This window comes from Schistocerca nitens, chromosome 5 (assembly GCF_023898315.1).
Source record: "Schistocerca nitens isolate TAMUIC-IGC-003100 chromosome 5, iqSchNite1.1, whole genome shotgun sequence".
NCBI lineage: Eukaryota > Metazoa > Arthropoda > Insecta > Orthoptera > Acrididae > Schistocerca > Schistocerca nitens.
Window position 1 is genome coordinate 103,420,238 of NC_064618.1, and position 16,326 is coordinate 103,436,563.

At 43.9% G+C, this 16,326-nt stretch overlaps 1 protein-coding gene across 3 annotated transcripts in view; it reads left to right on the plus strand.

Moving 5' to 3' along the window:
• LOC126260132 (RNA-binding protein Raly-like) overlaps nucleotides 1-16,326 on the plus strand; it is a 442,780-nt gene that overhangs the window by 419,602 nt on the left and 6,852 nt on the right. For 2 of the 3 annotated variants that reach the window (XM_049957378.1, XM_049957377.1), the window contains exons 8-9: nucleotides 1,827-1,969; nucleotides 6,559-6,732. In XM_049957378.1, the coding sequence (XP_049813335.1) occupies nucleotides 1,827-1,969; nucleotides 6,559-6,732 (317 nt within the window). The remainder of the gene's footprint in view (nucleotides 1-1,826; nucleotides 1,970-6,558; nucleotides 6,733-16,326) is intronic. The other variant, XM_049957379.1, reaches the window with a different exon arrangement.

A 16,326-nucleotide genomic window follows, 5' to 3' on the forward strand; every position in this document is an offset into this window, starting at 1 on the left:
AGAATTACAGTGTCATCGGCAAACCTCGAGGTTTTTATTTATCCACTCTAAAATTTAATTCCTACTCCAACTTTTTCTTGGGTTTCCTTTTCTGCTCGCTCGGCGTACGGATAGAAAACGTCGGGGATGGACTACATCGCTGTCTCGCTCACTTCTCAGCCACTGCTCCCTTTGAAGCCTTCGACTCTTACAACTGCCAATTGGTTTCTGTGCAGGGTGTAACATCCTTTCGTTCCCTATGTTTTACGTCCTTCACCTTCAGAATTTCAAAGACTGTAGCCTAGTCAACACTGTCAAAAGCTTCCTCTAATTCTGCAATCACTATAAACGTTGGTTTGCTTTTCCATAGCCCATCTTCGAAGAGGAGTTGTAGGGTCACTAATTCCTACGTTCCTCCAGAATCCAACTAATAGTCCTCGAGATTGGCTTCCACCAGTTATTCCATTCTTCTGTAAATAATTCGTTACCATTTTGCTAGCGTAAATTATTAAACTGATAATTCGGTAATATTCATACCAGCCAGCACCTGCTTTCTTTGGAATTGGAAGTTTTGTATTCTTCTTGAAGTCTAAGAGTGTTTCACATGTCTCAAGCATCTTACCCACCAAATGGAAGAGTTTTGTCATGGTTGGCTTTCCCAAGTCCATCAGTAGCTCTATCTACCTTATTCCTAGTGAAATTTGCTTCTACATCCTTACATTTGACCTCTACCCATTTCTACTTAGCCTTTTTGCACTTCTGTCAGTCTCATTACTTAGACGCTTGTATTCCCTTTCGCCTGCTTCATTTGCTGCAGTTTCACAATTACCCTCTGATCAATTAAATTCAATACTTTTCGTGTTATCCAAGAGTTTCTAATACGCCATATCTTGATCCTCTGCTGCCTTCCCTAATTCATCATAGAAAGCTACCCATTCGTCTTCTAATGTATTTCTTTCCCCTGTTCTAGTCAGTTATTGCCTAATACTCTCTTGAATTCTCAACAACCTCTAGTTCTTTCACCCTATACGGATCCCATCTTCTTAATATTCTACTTTTTGATATTTCTATAGATTTAATCTGTAGTTCACAGTCAAGAAATTGTGGTGGGAGTTCATATCTGCCCATAGAAATGTCTTACAATTTTAAATCTGTTTTCTGTGTCTCTGTCTTAACCTGTATATGATTAGTCTGAAACCTTCTAGCGTCTCCCGGACTTTTCTGTGTATACATTTCATTGCTCTTAAGCAAATTGTTAGTGGTGATTAAATTACGGTCTGTACAAAATGCTACCAGCCGACTTCCTCTTTCACTCTTTTCCTCCAGTAGATATTCCAAGTTTTCCTCCTCTTCTTTTTCCTACTACCGAATTCCAGTCACCCATCACAAATTTCCTCACCTTAACTATGAGAATAATTTCTTTTATCTCATCATGCATTTTTTTCAATCTTTCCGTTATCTATGGAGCTAACTGGTATATGAAATAGTAATACTGTGGTGGGTCACGGCTTCATGTCTATTTTGGCTACAATAATGCGTGCGATATGCTGTTTATAGTAGCTTACCCGCATTCGTATTTCCTTATTCGTTGTTAAACCTACTCCTAAGTTAGCGCTGTTTCATATTGTATTTAAAACCGTGTATTCACCTGACCATAAGTCCATAACTCCTGCCACCGAACTTCGCTAATTACTATGTATCTAACTGTAGTCTGTCCATTTCTCTTTCTAAATTTTCTAACCTACCTGCCGGATTAAGTGTCCTAACTTTGCACGCTCCGATCCGTAGAACGCCACTTTTGCTTCTCTTGATCCCATTTAGGGTAATTGTGTTGTTCTTTGCCTTAGAAGAGGATACGGCGCTGCTGTGCTTCCAGTGCAAGGACTCGTTCCACGACGCGTGGGACCTGATGGTGCACGTGCAGGCGGCCCACATGCTCAACATCTACCAGCTGGGGGTGGCCCGCGCGAACGGCAGCTTCAAGTCGGACGTGAGTACGCTCTGTGTCTCTTCATCACTACACTTCACTTACCCACAGCTGCAGTGACACCGCCACGCTCGCGGGATAGACGCGACCTTATCTCAAGTAGGTGTTTCTCTCGCATTTCCTCCCTATTCTTGCTTTTGCACTTTCTCAGCAGCGCAAGTGAGAGTTGGTATCGATAAAAAATACCGATACAAACAATTTAAAAGCAGACAATGCTCGAAACCATATTTAAAAACTGAAAATTTGTAAACATTTCTCAAATTGGTAAGATATGTCTTCATTTGTAAAAAACTGCATATATTCCCTAAATCGGTTGTTTCTTTTAAGAAGTGGATACTGTGATACTGAACGTAAAAAGAAGGAGACTTTGTAGGGAGCACATTGTGCTCATGTGGGAGTGATCTAGATGGTTGTAAAACAGTAAACTGGTAGTCAAGATCGCAGGAATTCTTTTTATTCCATGATTACCGGTTTCGGCGAAACTAAAGTCACCATCATCGGATCCGATCATGGCGGCTTTAGTTTCGCCAAAACCGGTAATCATGAAATAAAAAGAATTCGTGCGATCTTGGCTACCAATTTATTGTTTTACCATATGGAGACTGAACTTCACTAAAGAGGAAAGAAAGAGAATATTGACTAACTCAGGGCGACAGTTGTGAAGGTTTAAGCGGAGAAGGCTGATTTGAAAATGGCGGCATGTTTAGTTTCGAACTGTTTCTGATGGGAATACAAAGGAATTGACGTAACTTCGTGATGGTGGAGCCTGGGCTGTATTTAGGGGGAAAAATGCGATGGCGTACTGGAAAGTAATGCCTCCCAATCTTTCATGTGAAAACTCTTAAACCTTTTTAAATGAAACGAAAGTTGTTTACATTAAAACTAAAGGTGTAAACATTCTACAGCTGTATTCTCATTGTTTACGTATTAGCAGCCCTCTGCCGCTAGATGACACCCAGTTGTATCGTGTTACATTGAGTTGTGTACAGTGCTTGAGAAACAGTGTGTTCTAATCGTATTCCGAGTTCGAAGAGTTGGACCACACGTGGATCATCCTCTCTCTCGACGTGACAATGACATACTACACACGAGCGGTGGCGACATCTTCAACAACCTGAGGTCTTGAATCCACTGTCATCGTTCATCCTCCATGTGGTACGGACTTGGCCCCATTCGATTTTTACCTGTTTTTCAGAACTTAACAGAAGTCCTTAGAGAACTTCACTTAGACAGTGATGAAACGGTTGAAACAGAGACGAGTTTTTGGCTCCGTCAACAGTGTAAAACATTCTTCAGTGTCGGTATCAACAAAGTGGTCTTCCATTCAGAGAAAGGTGTCTGTCGCCAGGAGGAATAAGGAGAGAAATGAACCCGTGAACATGAACAATCAAGATATAGAATGCTAATATTGTACGTTTTATTTAAAAAGTTTTATGAGTTTTCACATAAAAGGCTTGGAGGCATTACTTATCAGCACGTCTACGATGTGGGAGCCAATTGTCATCCATGGACGCGAATGACTCGCCAATACAGCCGATATCGTTGCACTACCGGTCGGAGGACGGTATTCGCGTATCGTACAGCCGTTACGGCGCCTTCCATGACCACCAACGGCATACGTCGGCCCTACATAATGCCACCCCAAAACAGCAGGGAACCTCCACATTGCTGCACTCGCTGGACAGAGAGTCTAAGGCATTCAGTCTGATCCAGTTGCCTCCAAGCACGTCTCCGACGATTGTCTGGTTGAAGGCATATGCGACACTCATCGGTGAAGAGAACGCGATGCCAATCCTGAGCGGTCCATTCGGCGTGTTGCTGGGCGCATACCGCGCTGCATGGTGTCGTGGTTGCAAAGATGGACCTCGCCATGGAGATCTAGAATGAAGTTGAGCATCTTGCAGCCTACTGCGCACAGTTTGAGTCGTAACACGACGTCCTGTGGCTGCACGTAAAGCATTATTCAACATGGTGGCGTTGCTTTCAGGGTTCCTCCGAGCCATAATCCGTATGTAGCGGTAATCCACTGTAGTAGTAGCCCTTTGGCGGTCTGAGTGAGGCATTTCATCGACAGTTCCTATATCTCTGTATCTCCACCACGTCCGAACAAAATCGCTTTGGTGTGCTCCGAGACGCCTGGACACTCCCCTAGTTGAGTGCCCTTCCTGGCACAAAGTAACAATGCGTACGCGATCGAACCGCGATAATGACCGTCTAGGCATGGTTTAACTACAGACAACACGAGCCATGTTCCTCCTTCCTGTTGGAATGACTTGGACTGATCGACTGTCGGACCCCCTCCGTCCGATAGGCGCTGCTCATGGATGGTTGTTTACATCTTTGGACGCGCTTAGTGACATCTCTGAACAGTCAAAGGAACTGTGTCTGTGATACAATATCCACAGTCAACGTCTTTCTTCAGGAGTTCTAGGAACTGGGGTGATACAAAACTTTTTTTGATGAGTGTGCATTATCTTACATCTTATGAATATGCAGGTTATCTGTGATACAATATCCACAGTCAACGTCTTTCTTCAGGAGTTCTAGGAACTGGGGTGATACAAAACTTTTTTTGATGAGTGTGCATTATCTTACATCTTATTAATATGCAGGTTAAGATGTTAATGGTCCGCATTAAACATATAACATGTAATAACTTGAGAAGTTCAAAATGGCTCTGAGCACTATGGGACTCAACATCTTAGGTCATAAGTCCCCTAGAACTTAGAACTACTTAAACCTAACTAACCTAAGGACATCACACACACCCATGCCCGAGGCAGGATTCGAACCTGCGACCGGAGCAGTCCCGCGGTTCCGGACTGCAGCGCCAGGACTTGAGAAGTAATCGAGATATTTATTGACGCTAAGTTTCTACGTGTATGGTAACGCAAAATGATATTTTACACAACTTACCTAACTCGATCAGTGCACCAACTGATTTCAGATATTTCTCTGATATTCCGCAACTCACTGCATCTCCTTTTCAAACGCCCTTTTTCCGACAAATATCCTCTCCTTTATTTCTTTTGTACACCTTCCATTCCTTCTACCACTGGATTCTGCTTACAAGTATGGTTGCTCGAGAGAGGAAATTGTAACACATACAGGGTGTCCGGATTAAACATATAACATGTAATAACTTGAGAAGTAATTGAGATATTTATCGACGGTATGTTTTTACGAGTATGGTAACTCGAACTGATTGTTTACGCAACTTACTCAACTCAATCAGTGCACCATTAGAAACGCGACAGACATAAGATCTGTATTCATATTCTCTTCAAATGTTTTGAAGTATGGCAAGCGTAACATTTGCGATGGCTCCACGAATGCGACGGCGCAGATCTGGCAGGTCACGAACTGGAAAAAAAATCAAGAGGGGTAATGTCTGAGTTTCTAGGAGGGAAAGCCATCCATGGACTACGTCTCGTAATCCAGTGACCTGGGAACTCACGATCCAAGAAATTTCTCACAATACGCGCAAAATAACATATTGTTTAAAGATCTCGTTGCCAGGAAGTTGTAGCACAGCATACAGCTCCAACAAGTCTACGTTCCTTGTTACACTAACTGTTGGCTCCAAGTGTGTGGGAGGGAGATTCAGTTTCCCATATGCGATAACTGTGTGTTTTTACCGTGCCGGAAGTGTGGAATGTAGCCTCCTCCGAGAAACAGACGTAATCGGGAAATGCCTCGTTTTCACCCATTTTTGCCAGAATTATCTCCGCGATTGCCTCAAGCTTGGTTTCTTGGCGAAGTTGTAGTTTCTACGCCCGGAGGCGCAACTTTTTATGGACGACATTGTCTAACTGTCGAACAAGGTAACTGACTGTAACTACCTACTTGCTTGTCGGATTGACTTATAAGGCCTCAGCTGGAAGGACGTACGGATTAATTCAGCAGTAGCCTATGGAACTGCGTGGTTGGCGTCGTGGGCCACCGTCCAAAGCAAACTTCCAGTTTCCCTAAGCCGCTTGTCCCATTTCATTATTGTAAGTGGGAACGTAGTCTGTTGGTCGCAACCCATATTCATGCAGAAAACGGCGTTGTACCAGTGTAACAGACTTTAGATTTGTGAGAGGAAGCACATAGAAACCTTCTGCTGTGCAATCCACGTGGCTACTGAGGCGTTTTTAGGTGAACAAAGGTGAAGAAAGCAGTTACGCGCATGCGTGCACGCTGTACCATCTGCCGCAAACAAGCACAGACAACATTTTTAGTTACCATACCTTGAGAAGCAATTCACCAATTAATATCTCAATGGGCATTTGTTGTACAAATTATTTCCAAATTTATTATATGTCAAAGTGATATAATGTGTTACATCCTCTTTCCATGTTCCTAAATTTCCATCTTCTGTTCCTAAACCGTTAATTTTAAGATTTTCATTTCTTAATTATTTTTAAGTCTCTAATCTAATTGAAGCTGCAATGTTGTTAATCCCTATTACAAATAAGCAATATGAAATAACTTTCACATTGTGTTGTTGTACAATTTCCTATTGTGAAAGTACGATCTGTGTTAGTAGGTGACGAGTCATTGGCAAATGGCAGCAGCACGTAAACAAATACTGATTTTGTGCCACACAGGACGTAGAGGAGAGCAACGGAGACTCGGTGCCTGCCGGTGGACCGCTGAGCCCGCTGCGGACGGATGAGGTGGTCTCGGACGGCGTCGACTCCTGCGACGCCTGCAGCCCGGCCAGCGCGACCAACGGCGAGGCCGGCCACGTCCAGCAGTGCCCTGCCGGCGTCCTGGCCGCGGTGCGTGTCTCCCGCCTCCCTCTGGCTGCCCGCCCTCTTCCCAAAACGACTACTATCATTCGCGACAGCGTCCTCCATTTTGTTATGCAAAATCTAAATGATGAACATTATCACAACTGATTGTACAGGGCTATTACAAATGATTGAAGCGATTTCATAAATTCACTGTAGCTTCATTCATTGACATATGGTCACGACACACTACAGATACGTAGAAAAACTAATAAAGTTTTTTTCGGCTGAAGCCGCACTTCAGGGTTCTGCCGCCAGAGCGCTAGGGAGCGCAGTGAGACAAAATGGCGACAGGAGCCGAGAAAGCGTATGTCGTGCTTGAAATGCACTCACATCAGTCAGTCATAACAGTGCAACGACACTTCAGGACGAAGTTCAACAAAGATCCACCAACTGCTAACTCCATTCGGCGATGGTATGCGCAGTTTAAAGCTTCTGGATGCCTCTGTAAGGGGAAATCAATGGGTCGGCCTGCAGTGAGCGAAGAAACGGTTGAACGCGTGCGGGCAAGTTTCACGCGTAGCCCGCGGAAGTCGACGAATAAAGCAAGCAGGGAGCTAAACGTACCACAGCCGACGGTTTGGAAAATCTTACGGAAAAGGCTAAAGCACAAGCCTTACCGTTTACAATTGCTACAAGCCCTGACACCCGATGACAAAGTCAAACGCTTTGAATTTTCGGCGCGGTGGAGATCATGATCAGCAATTCATGTCATGGCCTCCACGCTCTCCCGACTTAACCCCATGCGATTTCTTTCTGTGGGGTTATGTGAAAGATTCAGTGTTTAAACCTCCTCTACCAAGAAACGTGCCAGAACTGCGAGCTCGCAACAACGATGCTTTCGAACTCATTGATGGGGACATGCTGCGCCGAGTGTGGGAGGAACTTGATTATCGGCTTGATGTCTGCTGAATCACTAAAGGGGCACATATCGAACATTTGTGAATGCCTAAAAAAACTTTTTGAGTTTTTGTATGTGTGTGCAAAGCATTGTGAAAATATCTCAAATAATAAAGTTATTGTAGAGCTGTGAAATCGCTTCAATCATTTGTAATAACCCTGTATACATTGTGGCAGCCTAGGGCGTCTTGTACACTGATGAGCTAAAACATCCTCACCACCTGCTAAATAGGTTGTTTGTCCTTCTCTGGAACAAAATACATCACTGATTCTGCATATCAGGGATCCGACAGTTTGTTGTAGGTTTGTGGAGCTATGTACGAGGGTCGTTCAATATGTAATGTACCACATTTTTTTTAGGAAGCTATTAGCATACATAGACAAACGTCCTTGTTGGTGCTTCACATTTGATGTTTTTTCTGTGCACCGGTAAAGTTTTGTACCGTTCTGGCAGATGGCAGAACTGTAGTGCAGCGTCTACATATCTACATTTATGATTGAAATGCCACTGTTTTAATGATTTCCACATTGAACCCTGTATCATGTCCGTGACACTCTCACCCATATTTCTCGGTAATTGAACTTTAAAATTGCACTCTGTTAATCGTATCTGATAAGAGCCCACACTGTGCAGCAGTACTCGAAAAGAGGGCGTACAAGTGTGGTCTAGGCAGTCTATTTAGTAGATTTGTTGTAACTTCTAAATGTTCGACAAATAAAACAGTGTCCGGTTTGCCTTCCCCACAAAATTTTCTATGTGTTATCTCCGGTTTAAGTTGTTTATAATGTAATTCGTAGCTATTTAGTTGATTTTTCAGCCGTTTTATTTAATTTATTCATCTTGTAACCAAAATTTAACGGACTCCTTTTAGTAGTCATGTGGAGACCTAACGCATCTCATTATTTGGGATCAACTACCAAGTTTTGCACCATTCAGATATCTTTTTTAAATGTTTTTGCAATTTTTTATGTTCTGTTAGCAGTTGACAAACCACATCATCATCTGCAAAAACCAAAGATGGCTACTCAAATTGTCTCCTAAATCGTTTGTGTAGATAAGGAACAGCAGAGTACCTATAACACTACCTTGGGGAACACCAGAAAATACTTCTCTTGTATCCGACGACTTTCTACATCTACATATCTACATATATACTCCGCTAGCCACCAAGCGGTGTGTGGCGGAGGACACAATTCGCGCCAAAGTCATATTGCCTCCCCTCCCCCCCTTCCCCTCTCTGTTCCACTCGCGGAAAAAACGACTGTCTGAACGCCTTAGTACGAACTCTTATTTCCCTTATCTTTGAATGATGATCACTACGCGATTTGAAATTTGTGGTAATAATATATGCTCTACATCCTCGGTGAAGACTGGATTTCGGAATTTAGTGGGCAGCCCCTTCTGTTTAGCCCGTCGTCTATCTGAAAGTGTGTCTCAAAACGACGTCTACATACGAGTCAAGTTACAAGCAGAGTCCCGTTATTGAATTCTTGTGCGCAGAAAAAGAAACCGTGGTTAACATCCCTAAACGTTTGTGTGCAGTGTATGGCGATGCAGCAGTTGATAGGAGCACAGTTTAGGCGATGGGTAAAGAAAGGTACAGCCTCAGGAACTGCAGAAACAGAGCTTGATCATCACCCTCGCTCGGGACGCCCTTTCACAGCCACTGCTCCAGACGTGCTGAATCGTGCGAATGCCATTATTCGTGCCGACCGGCGCATCACAATTCGACAATTGGTTCTACAGTATGGAGATGACGAGAGTGTCAGTCATGCAGTGAAAGCGTGGCTACGCCTACTTTTACCGGCAGGGAATGACGCGCGGGGTAGCCGTACGGTCTGAAGCGCCTTGGCCACAGATCGCTCGGTCCCCCACCCCCCCCCCCCCCACCCCGACGGAGGTTGGATTCCTCCCTCGGGCATGGGTGTGTGTGTTGCCCTTAGCGTAAGTTAGTTTAAGTAGTGTGTAAGCCTAGGGACCAATGGCCTCAGCATTTTTGGTCCCATACTAACTTACCACCACAAGCAGGGAATACATGGTCTTCCACAACGTTGGCGTACGGCCATGGGGCCATGGAACGTGTGGAGACTACGTAGAAGAATAGGACATTGGACAAGACATGTTGATGCATATTGTCACCAAATTCTCACTCTTAGCAATAAATATGTTCCGAGAAAAAAAAGTGGGGCTTTACTTACTGAACGACCCTCGTAGTGTTAGATGTCTAGGCATAGGTCGTGTAATTCTCTTAAATAAGAGGCCGCTGATTTGCGTACGCGTTGATGGCACCAGATAGTGACCCAGATGGGTTCACTAGGATTTACATCAGACGAATATGGTTGACGAGACATCAACGTGAGTTCACTATAATGTTACTCAAACCTTTGTAGCACTGGTCCCGCTCCGATGTACAGACAGTTAGACTGCTGAAAGATGACATCGCGGTCGGGAAAGGAATGCAGGTTGCTCGAAGATGTATTCGACTACTACTACAGGTACCGTGAAAACGCAGAAGAATGTCCCCCATAGCATTCATCTACATCTGCATCTACGTGTGTACTGTGCTATTCACAATAAAGTACCTGGCAGAGCGTTCTGTGAACCACTTCCATGCTGCCTTTCTACCGTTCCACTCTCGAACGGCTCACGGGAGAAACGAGCACTTAAATTTTTTCTGTGCGAGCCCTAATTTCTCTTATTTTAGCGTGCTGATCATTTCTCTCTATGTAGGTGGATGCCAACAGAATGTTTTCGCAATCGGAGGAGAAAACTGGTGATTGAAATTTCGTGAGAAGATCCCGTGGCAACGAAAAAGTTTTGTTTTAATGATTGCCACTCCAATTCAGTATGATGTCTGTAACACTACCTCCCCTTTACCGCGATAATACAAAACAAACTGCCCTTTTTTGTAGTTTTTCGATGTCATCCGTCAGTCCCACCTGATGAGGATCCCACACCGCACATCAATACTCCAGAATAGGGCGGACAAGCGCGGTGTAAGCAGTCTCTTTAGTAGACCTGTTGCACCTTCTAAGTATTCTGCCAACGATTCGCAGGTTTTGGTTTGCTCTACCCGCAGTATTATCTATGTGATCGTTGCAATTTAGGTTATTTGTAACTGTAATCCCTAAGTATTTAGTCGAATTTACAGCTTTCAGATTTGTGTGACTTATCGCGTAATCGAAATTCAGCTGATTTCTTTTAGTACTCATGTGAATAACTTCACACTTTTCTTTATTCAGGGTCAATTGCCACTTTTCGCACCATACAGATATCTTATCTAAATCATTTTTCAAGTCGTTTTGATCATCTGATGACTTTACAAGACGGTAAATGACAGCATCATGTGCAAACAAAATAAGACGGCTACTCAGATTGTCTCCTATGTCAATATAGATCAGGAACAAAAGAGGGCCTAAAACACTTCCTTGGGGAACGCCAGATATTACTTCTGTGTTACTCGATGACTTTCCTTCTATTACTACGAACTGTGATATTTCTGACAGGAAATCACGAATCCAGTCTCACAACTGAGGCGATATTCCGTAGGCACGCGGATTGGTTAGAAGACGGTTGTGAGGAACGGTGTCAAAAGCCTACTGGAAATCTAAAAATATGGAATAGATTTGACATCCCCTGTCGATAGCACTTATTACTTCATGAGTATAAAGAGCTAGCCGTGTTTCACAAGAAGGATATTTTCTGAAACCGTGCTAACTATATATCAATAAGTGGTTTTCTTCGAGTTACTTCATAAAGTTCAAATACAGTATATGTTCCAAAACCCTACTGCAAATCGACGTTAGTGATATAGGCGTGTTATTCAGCGGATTACTCCTGCTTCCCTTTTTGGGTATTGGTGTGACGATCAATTTTCCAGTCTTTAGATACGGAAAATTGCTCAAGTCACATAACATTGCTCTCGCCAGCCTGCGTCAGTGGCGCGCTGCCCCTTTGGACCCGCCGTTCTCCTCGATGACGGCGTTTGCGGAGACGACCATCGACCTAGTGTAGCAAAAATTTGAGTCATTCGAAGAGTCGACACATTTCCATTGATCGACGGTCAGATCCCCATGATCCCGTCCCCACTGCAATCGCAACTGACGATGTCGTTGGGTCAGTATATGAACTGGTAGAGGTGCTCTGCTGCAGAGCTCCATGTTCAACAACCTACTCTGAACGGTGTGCTTCAAAACATTTGTGTCTGCACCAGCATTGTACCGTTTCGGAAGAGATGGCATATATCACCATCTATCCTACTTAACAGAAAACTTCCGAACCCAACGTTCTGTGAAGAGTCGTTCACGTCCAACCATTTAGCACCTAGTGGTAGTTTCACTGTACTTGTACCTCTTTCCATAGAGGCTCACAACAGTAGCACGTGAACATTCGACCAGCTTCGATGTTTTAGAGACACTCGTTCACAGAAATCGCGAAATAGTAATCTGTCTTCTGACGGTCTGTTACCTCAGCGCATTTCCGCATTTGCAGCCCATATCTTAGCTAGGGTGATTCCCATCCGTCTCTGCTGGGCTTACGTACTTTCCATAGCGCAACGTCAACAGGCGGTGTCCAACCTCGCGGTCGGCAGTGGTCATAAAGTTGAAAAGTATATTCAGTAATTAAATTTTTATACTTCCAATGTAGTCGATCAGCAAATACGCATACGTATACGAGATGTGATCAAGAAGTATTGGGAATTTTTTAATTTAGCAGGCTTTATTCATCCGATTTTAAAAACGTTTTTGTATCATGTTCGTACACATGTTCCTGATGTTTGTTGACTTTTTTATCTGTGTTGAATATATAGTTTATTGTTGCCAGTCTTAAAGGGTATACGTGTTTTCGAGTGCACAGCGAACTTACAAAAAATATGCTTGAAGGAATTTGCATTAAAGTTTGCTTGAAAAATGGAATGAAGTGCAGCACCGGATGCAATTGTTGATTGTGGCTTTTGGCGAATCTACTATGAGTGAGGCAAGAATTTACAAGTATTATAAACGTTTTAAAGAGGGTCGAGAAAACATTGAAGACAACGATCGCCCTAAGCACCTCAATTACTGACGACAGTGTCGAAGAACTAATGCTGAATCACTACCAGGGAATTTGCTGCTGGCATCGGCATATACCTTGGCCCACAAAAAAGCATTTGCTTCGGATCTTTTGGGCACGAAACGTGTAGCAGCGAAATTTGTTTTGGAATTGTTTTTTTTTCGGCCAAAAAGGACGTCGCATAGACATCGGTCAGTAATTGAATGAAGTCGACAATAATCTAGAACCTCTGAAGGCTATAACAGGTAACATGGGTATGACGTGGAAACCAAAGCCCAATCGCCCCAATGGAAACTGCCAGAAGAGTCAACACCGGGAAAAATTCGATAAGATCGATCACATGTGAAGGCTCCTGTCACTGTTTTTCTTTTGGATTACAGTGGGATGGTGCATCATGTGTTCCTGCCTTGTGGTCGTACGGTCAATAGGGAATACCACCTGAAAGTTAGGTGCCGTCTCCGTGAAGCAGCCCAAAGAAAACGATCCGAACTATGGCAAAACCATTTGTGGAAATTCCATTACGACAATGCTCCCGCCCACACCTCAATGCTGAACACCATAACGAAAAGTGACTTCAGAAATGCTTCCAAGATTATAAATACCACTGACGCACGTGTGTTAGATCTGAGAGGGATTACATTCAAGGGGACAAAATCGATCTTGATGAATAAACATTAATTATTTCAGAAAAACGAAAATTTCGTTTGCGTTTTGATCACACCTCGTACATCCCACACTCATATTACCTCCCCCCCACCCTTCCACGCCACGAACATCATCGTTGCACTAACGCTGATGCGTCCAAGTTATAAAACACTTCCAAAATGTGGAGAGTTGTTCTTTTCATTTGATTAACTGTAATGAACTAAAACGGTGTCAGACATTATTGGCTAGCAAAAACTAGCTCATCTCATCATATGTCTTAAATCGAGATAATCACAGTTTATTCTGAAATTTGCCTGTGATTGTAAGGCTGCTATGCTCTTTCAGTCTTCGACAGATGTCACTTTGCAATGACAGCGCTTTCGCGGTATGTAAAACGATCTCTGTCGGGCAGTTAAATGAAGACCGAACACGCACCACAATGGGACAACGGAATAGTTCCATCCAGATGCAAAAACCACACGCGTTAAGATATTTATCAAACTGGGAGACGAGACAACCACTTCCTACATCGTAGAACGTGGTCGGCCGCTGATGGATCCACAACCGTACCCACTACTGCACATCCACATCCGACTGAAACCGACGTCGACTCACGACTTTCTTCAGGTCGCCAAATATGTGAAAATCGCGAGTGTTTGATCCAGGCTGTATGGATATTGCAGAGTTTTCCAGCCATATGCCTGAAGCGTAGCCTTTGTCCGGTTGGTAGCACAGGGGCGTGTGTTATCTTCCAACACAATCTACATCTACATCGTCTACATGATACTCTGCAAGCCACCTAATGCTGTGTGCCGGGGGGTACTTTTGATACCACTATCTGATCTCCCCAAACCTGTTCCACTTGAGAATAGTGCGTGGGAAGAATGATTGTCGGTAAGCCTCTGTATTGTCTCTAATATCTCGAATTTTCTCCTCGTGCTCAATGTGCAAGATGTATGTGGAGGGAAGTAGTACGTTGTCCGACTCCTTCTGGAAAGTGCTGTCACGCAATGTCGATAGTAAATCTCTCCGTGATGCACAACGCCTCTCTTGTGACGTGTGCCGGCGGAGTTTAGTTAGCATCTCCGTAACGCTCTCTCGCCAGCTAGACGATCCCGTGAAGAAACGGGCCGCTCTTCGTTGGATCTTCTCTATCTACTCTATCAGTCCTACCTGATAGGGATCCCAGTTAGGTGAACAATACTCAAGACTCGGGCGAACAAGCGCGTTATATGTCACTTCTTTCGTGGATGAGTTACATTTCCTTAAGATTCTTCCGATGAATCTGAGTCTGGTGTCTTCTTTTCCCACTATCTGTTTGATATGGTCATTCCACTTATGGTCGCTCTGGATAGTTACGCCTAAATATTTCACGGTAGACACTGTCTCCAGGTGTTCGTCATCAATATTGTAGCTGTACAGTAGTGGATTTCTTTTCCTGTGTATGCATATTTACTAACGTTCAGGGTCAACTGCCAGAGCCTGCAGGTCGTTTTGCAAATTGTTACTATCTTCTGGCGTTGCTACTTTTTTATAGACAAATCATCTCCGAATAGCCTTAAAGAGCAGCCGACGCTTTCTACTAGATCATTTATATTATATTGTTAACAGAAACGGTCCTATGACACTTCCCTTTTGTACTCCGGATATTACCTTTACATCTGTCGATTTAGTTCCGTTAAGAGCGACGTCTTGAGTTCTGTCTGCAACAAAGTCTTGAATCCAATCGCAAGTCTGCTCCTTCCTCCTGTTATTCCTCGAGCGTGGAGCCACAATCAGCGGGCGGTGCTATGAAGATACTGTGCGAAGCGCCGTACACTCACAACACCCAGAATGCTGTAGGGCATAATCATTTTGTTGCACGATAATGCTCGCCCTAACCTTTCCAATCGAATGCTACGCTGCACCTCCGTACAGCTCGGGTCTCTCATTGTGTGATTTTCCCATCTTTGGCTACCTGAAGAGAGTCGTACTTTGGTGTTGGTTTCAGTCTTACGAGGTTGTGCAATAGTGGGTGCTGTTGTGAATCCGACAGCGGCCGATGGAGTGGGATAAATGTCTTAACGCGTGTGGTGATCAGTTTCGAATCGAATCACTCCATTGTCCCTTTGCGACAGGTGTTCGGTTTTCATTTGACTGTCCTTTACATCGACTGACTGCTGCTGCAGTGAAACCTAAGATTTCTCTGTCCACAAATATTTCCAAACAATGGCTCTGAGCACTATGGGACTTAACATCTGAGGTCATATGTCCCCCAGAACTTAGAACCACTTAAACCTAACTAACCTAAGGACATCACACACATACATGCCCGAGGCAGGATTCGAACCTGCGGCCGTAGCGGTCGCGCGGTTCCGGACTGAAGCACCTAGAACCGCTCGGCCACAGCGGCCGGCAAATATTTCTATTTAAGTCAGATTTGTCTAAGGACAGAAGACAAACTGACAAGAAACGCAGAACAAACTAAGTCATCTGAAACTAACAGATGACAAAGAAACCCTCGAAGTTCACCATCCACCGTTAATTTGCCTTATATTGTATCTTTACTGAGGCGGCAAAGAAACTGGTATAGGCAAGCTCATTTAAATAAAACAGGCAGAATACGGTGCTGCGGTCGGCAACGCCTATATGAGAGAACAAGTGTCTGCCGCAGATGTTAGACCGGTTACTGCTGCTACAATGATAGGTTATCAAGATTTAAGTGAGTTTGAACGTGGTATTATAGTCGGCACACGAGCGATGGGACACAGCATCTGAGAGGTAGCGATGAAGTGGGGATTTTCCCGTTCGACAATGTCACAAGTGTACAGTGAATATCAGGAACCGGATAAAACATAAAATTTCCGACATCGCTGGGGCCGGAAAAAGATCTGACAAGAACAGGACCAACGACGACAGAAGAGAAATGTTTAACGTGACAGACGTGCAACCCGTCCACCAACTGCGGCAGATTTCAAATGCTTCAAATGGCTATGAGCTCTATG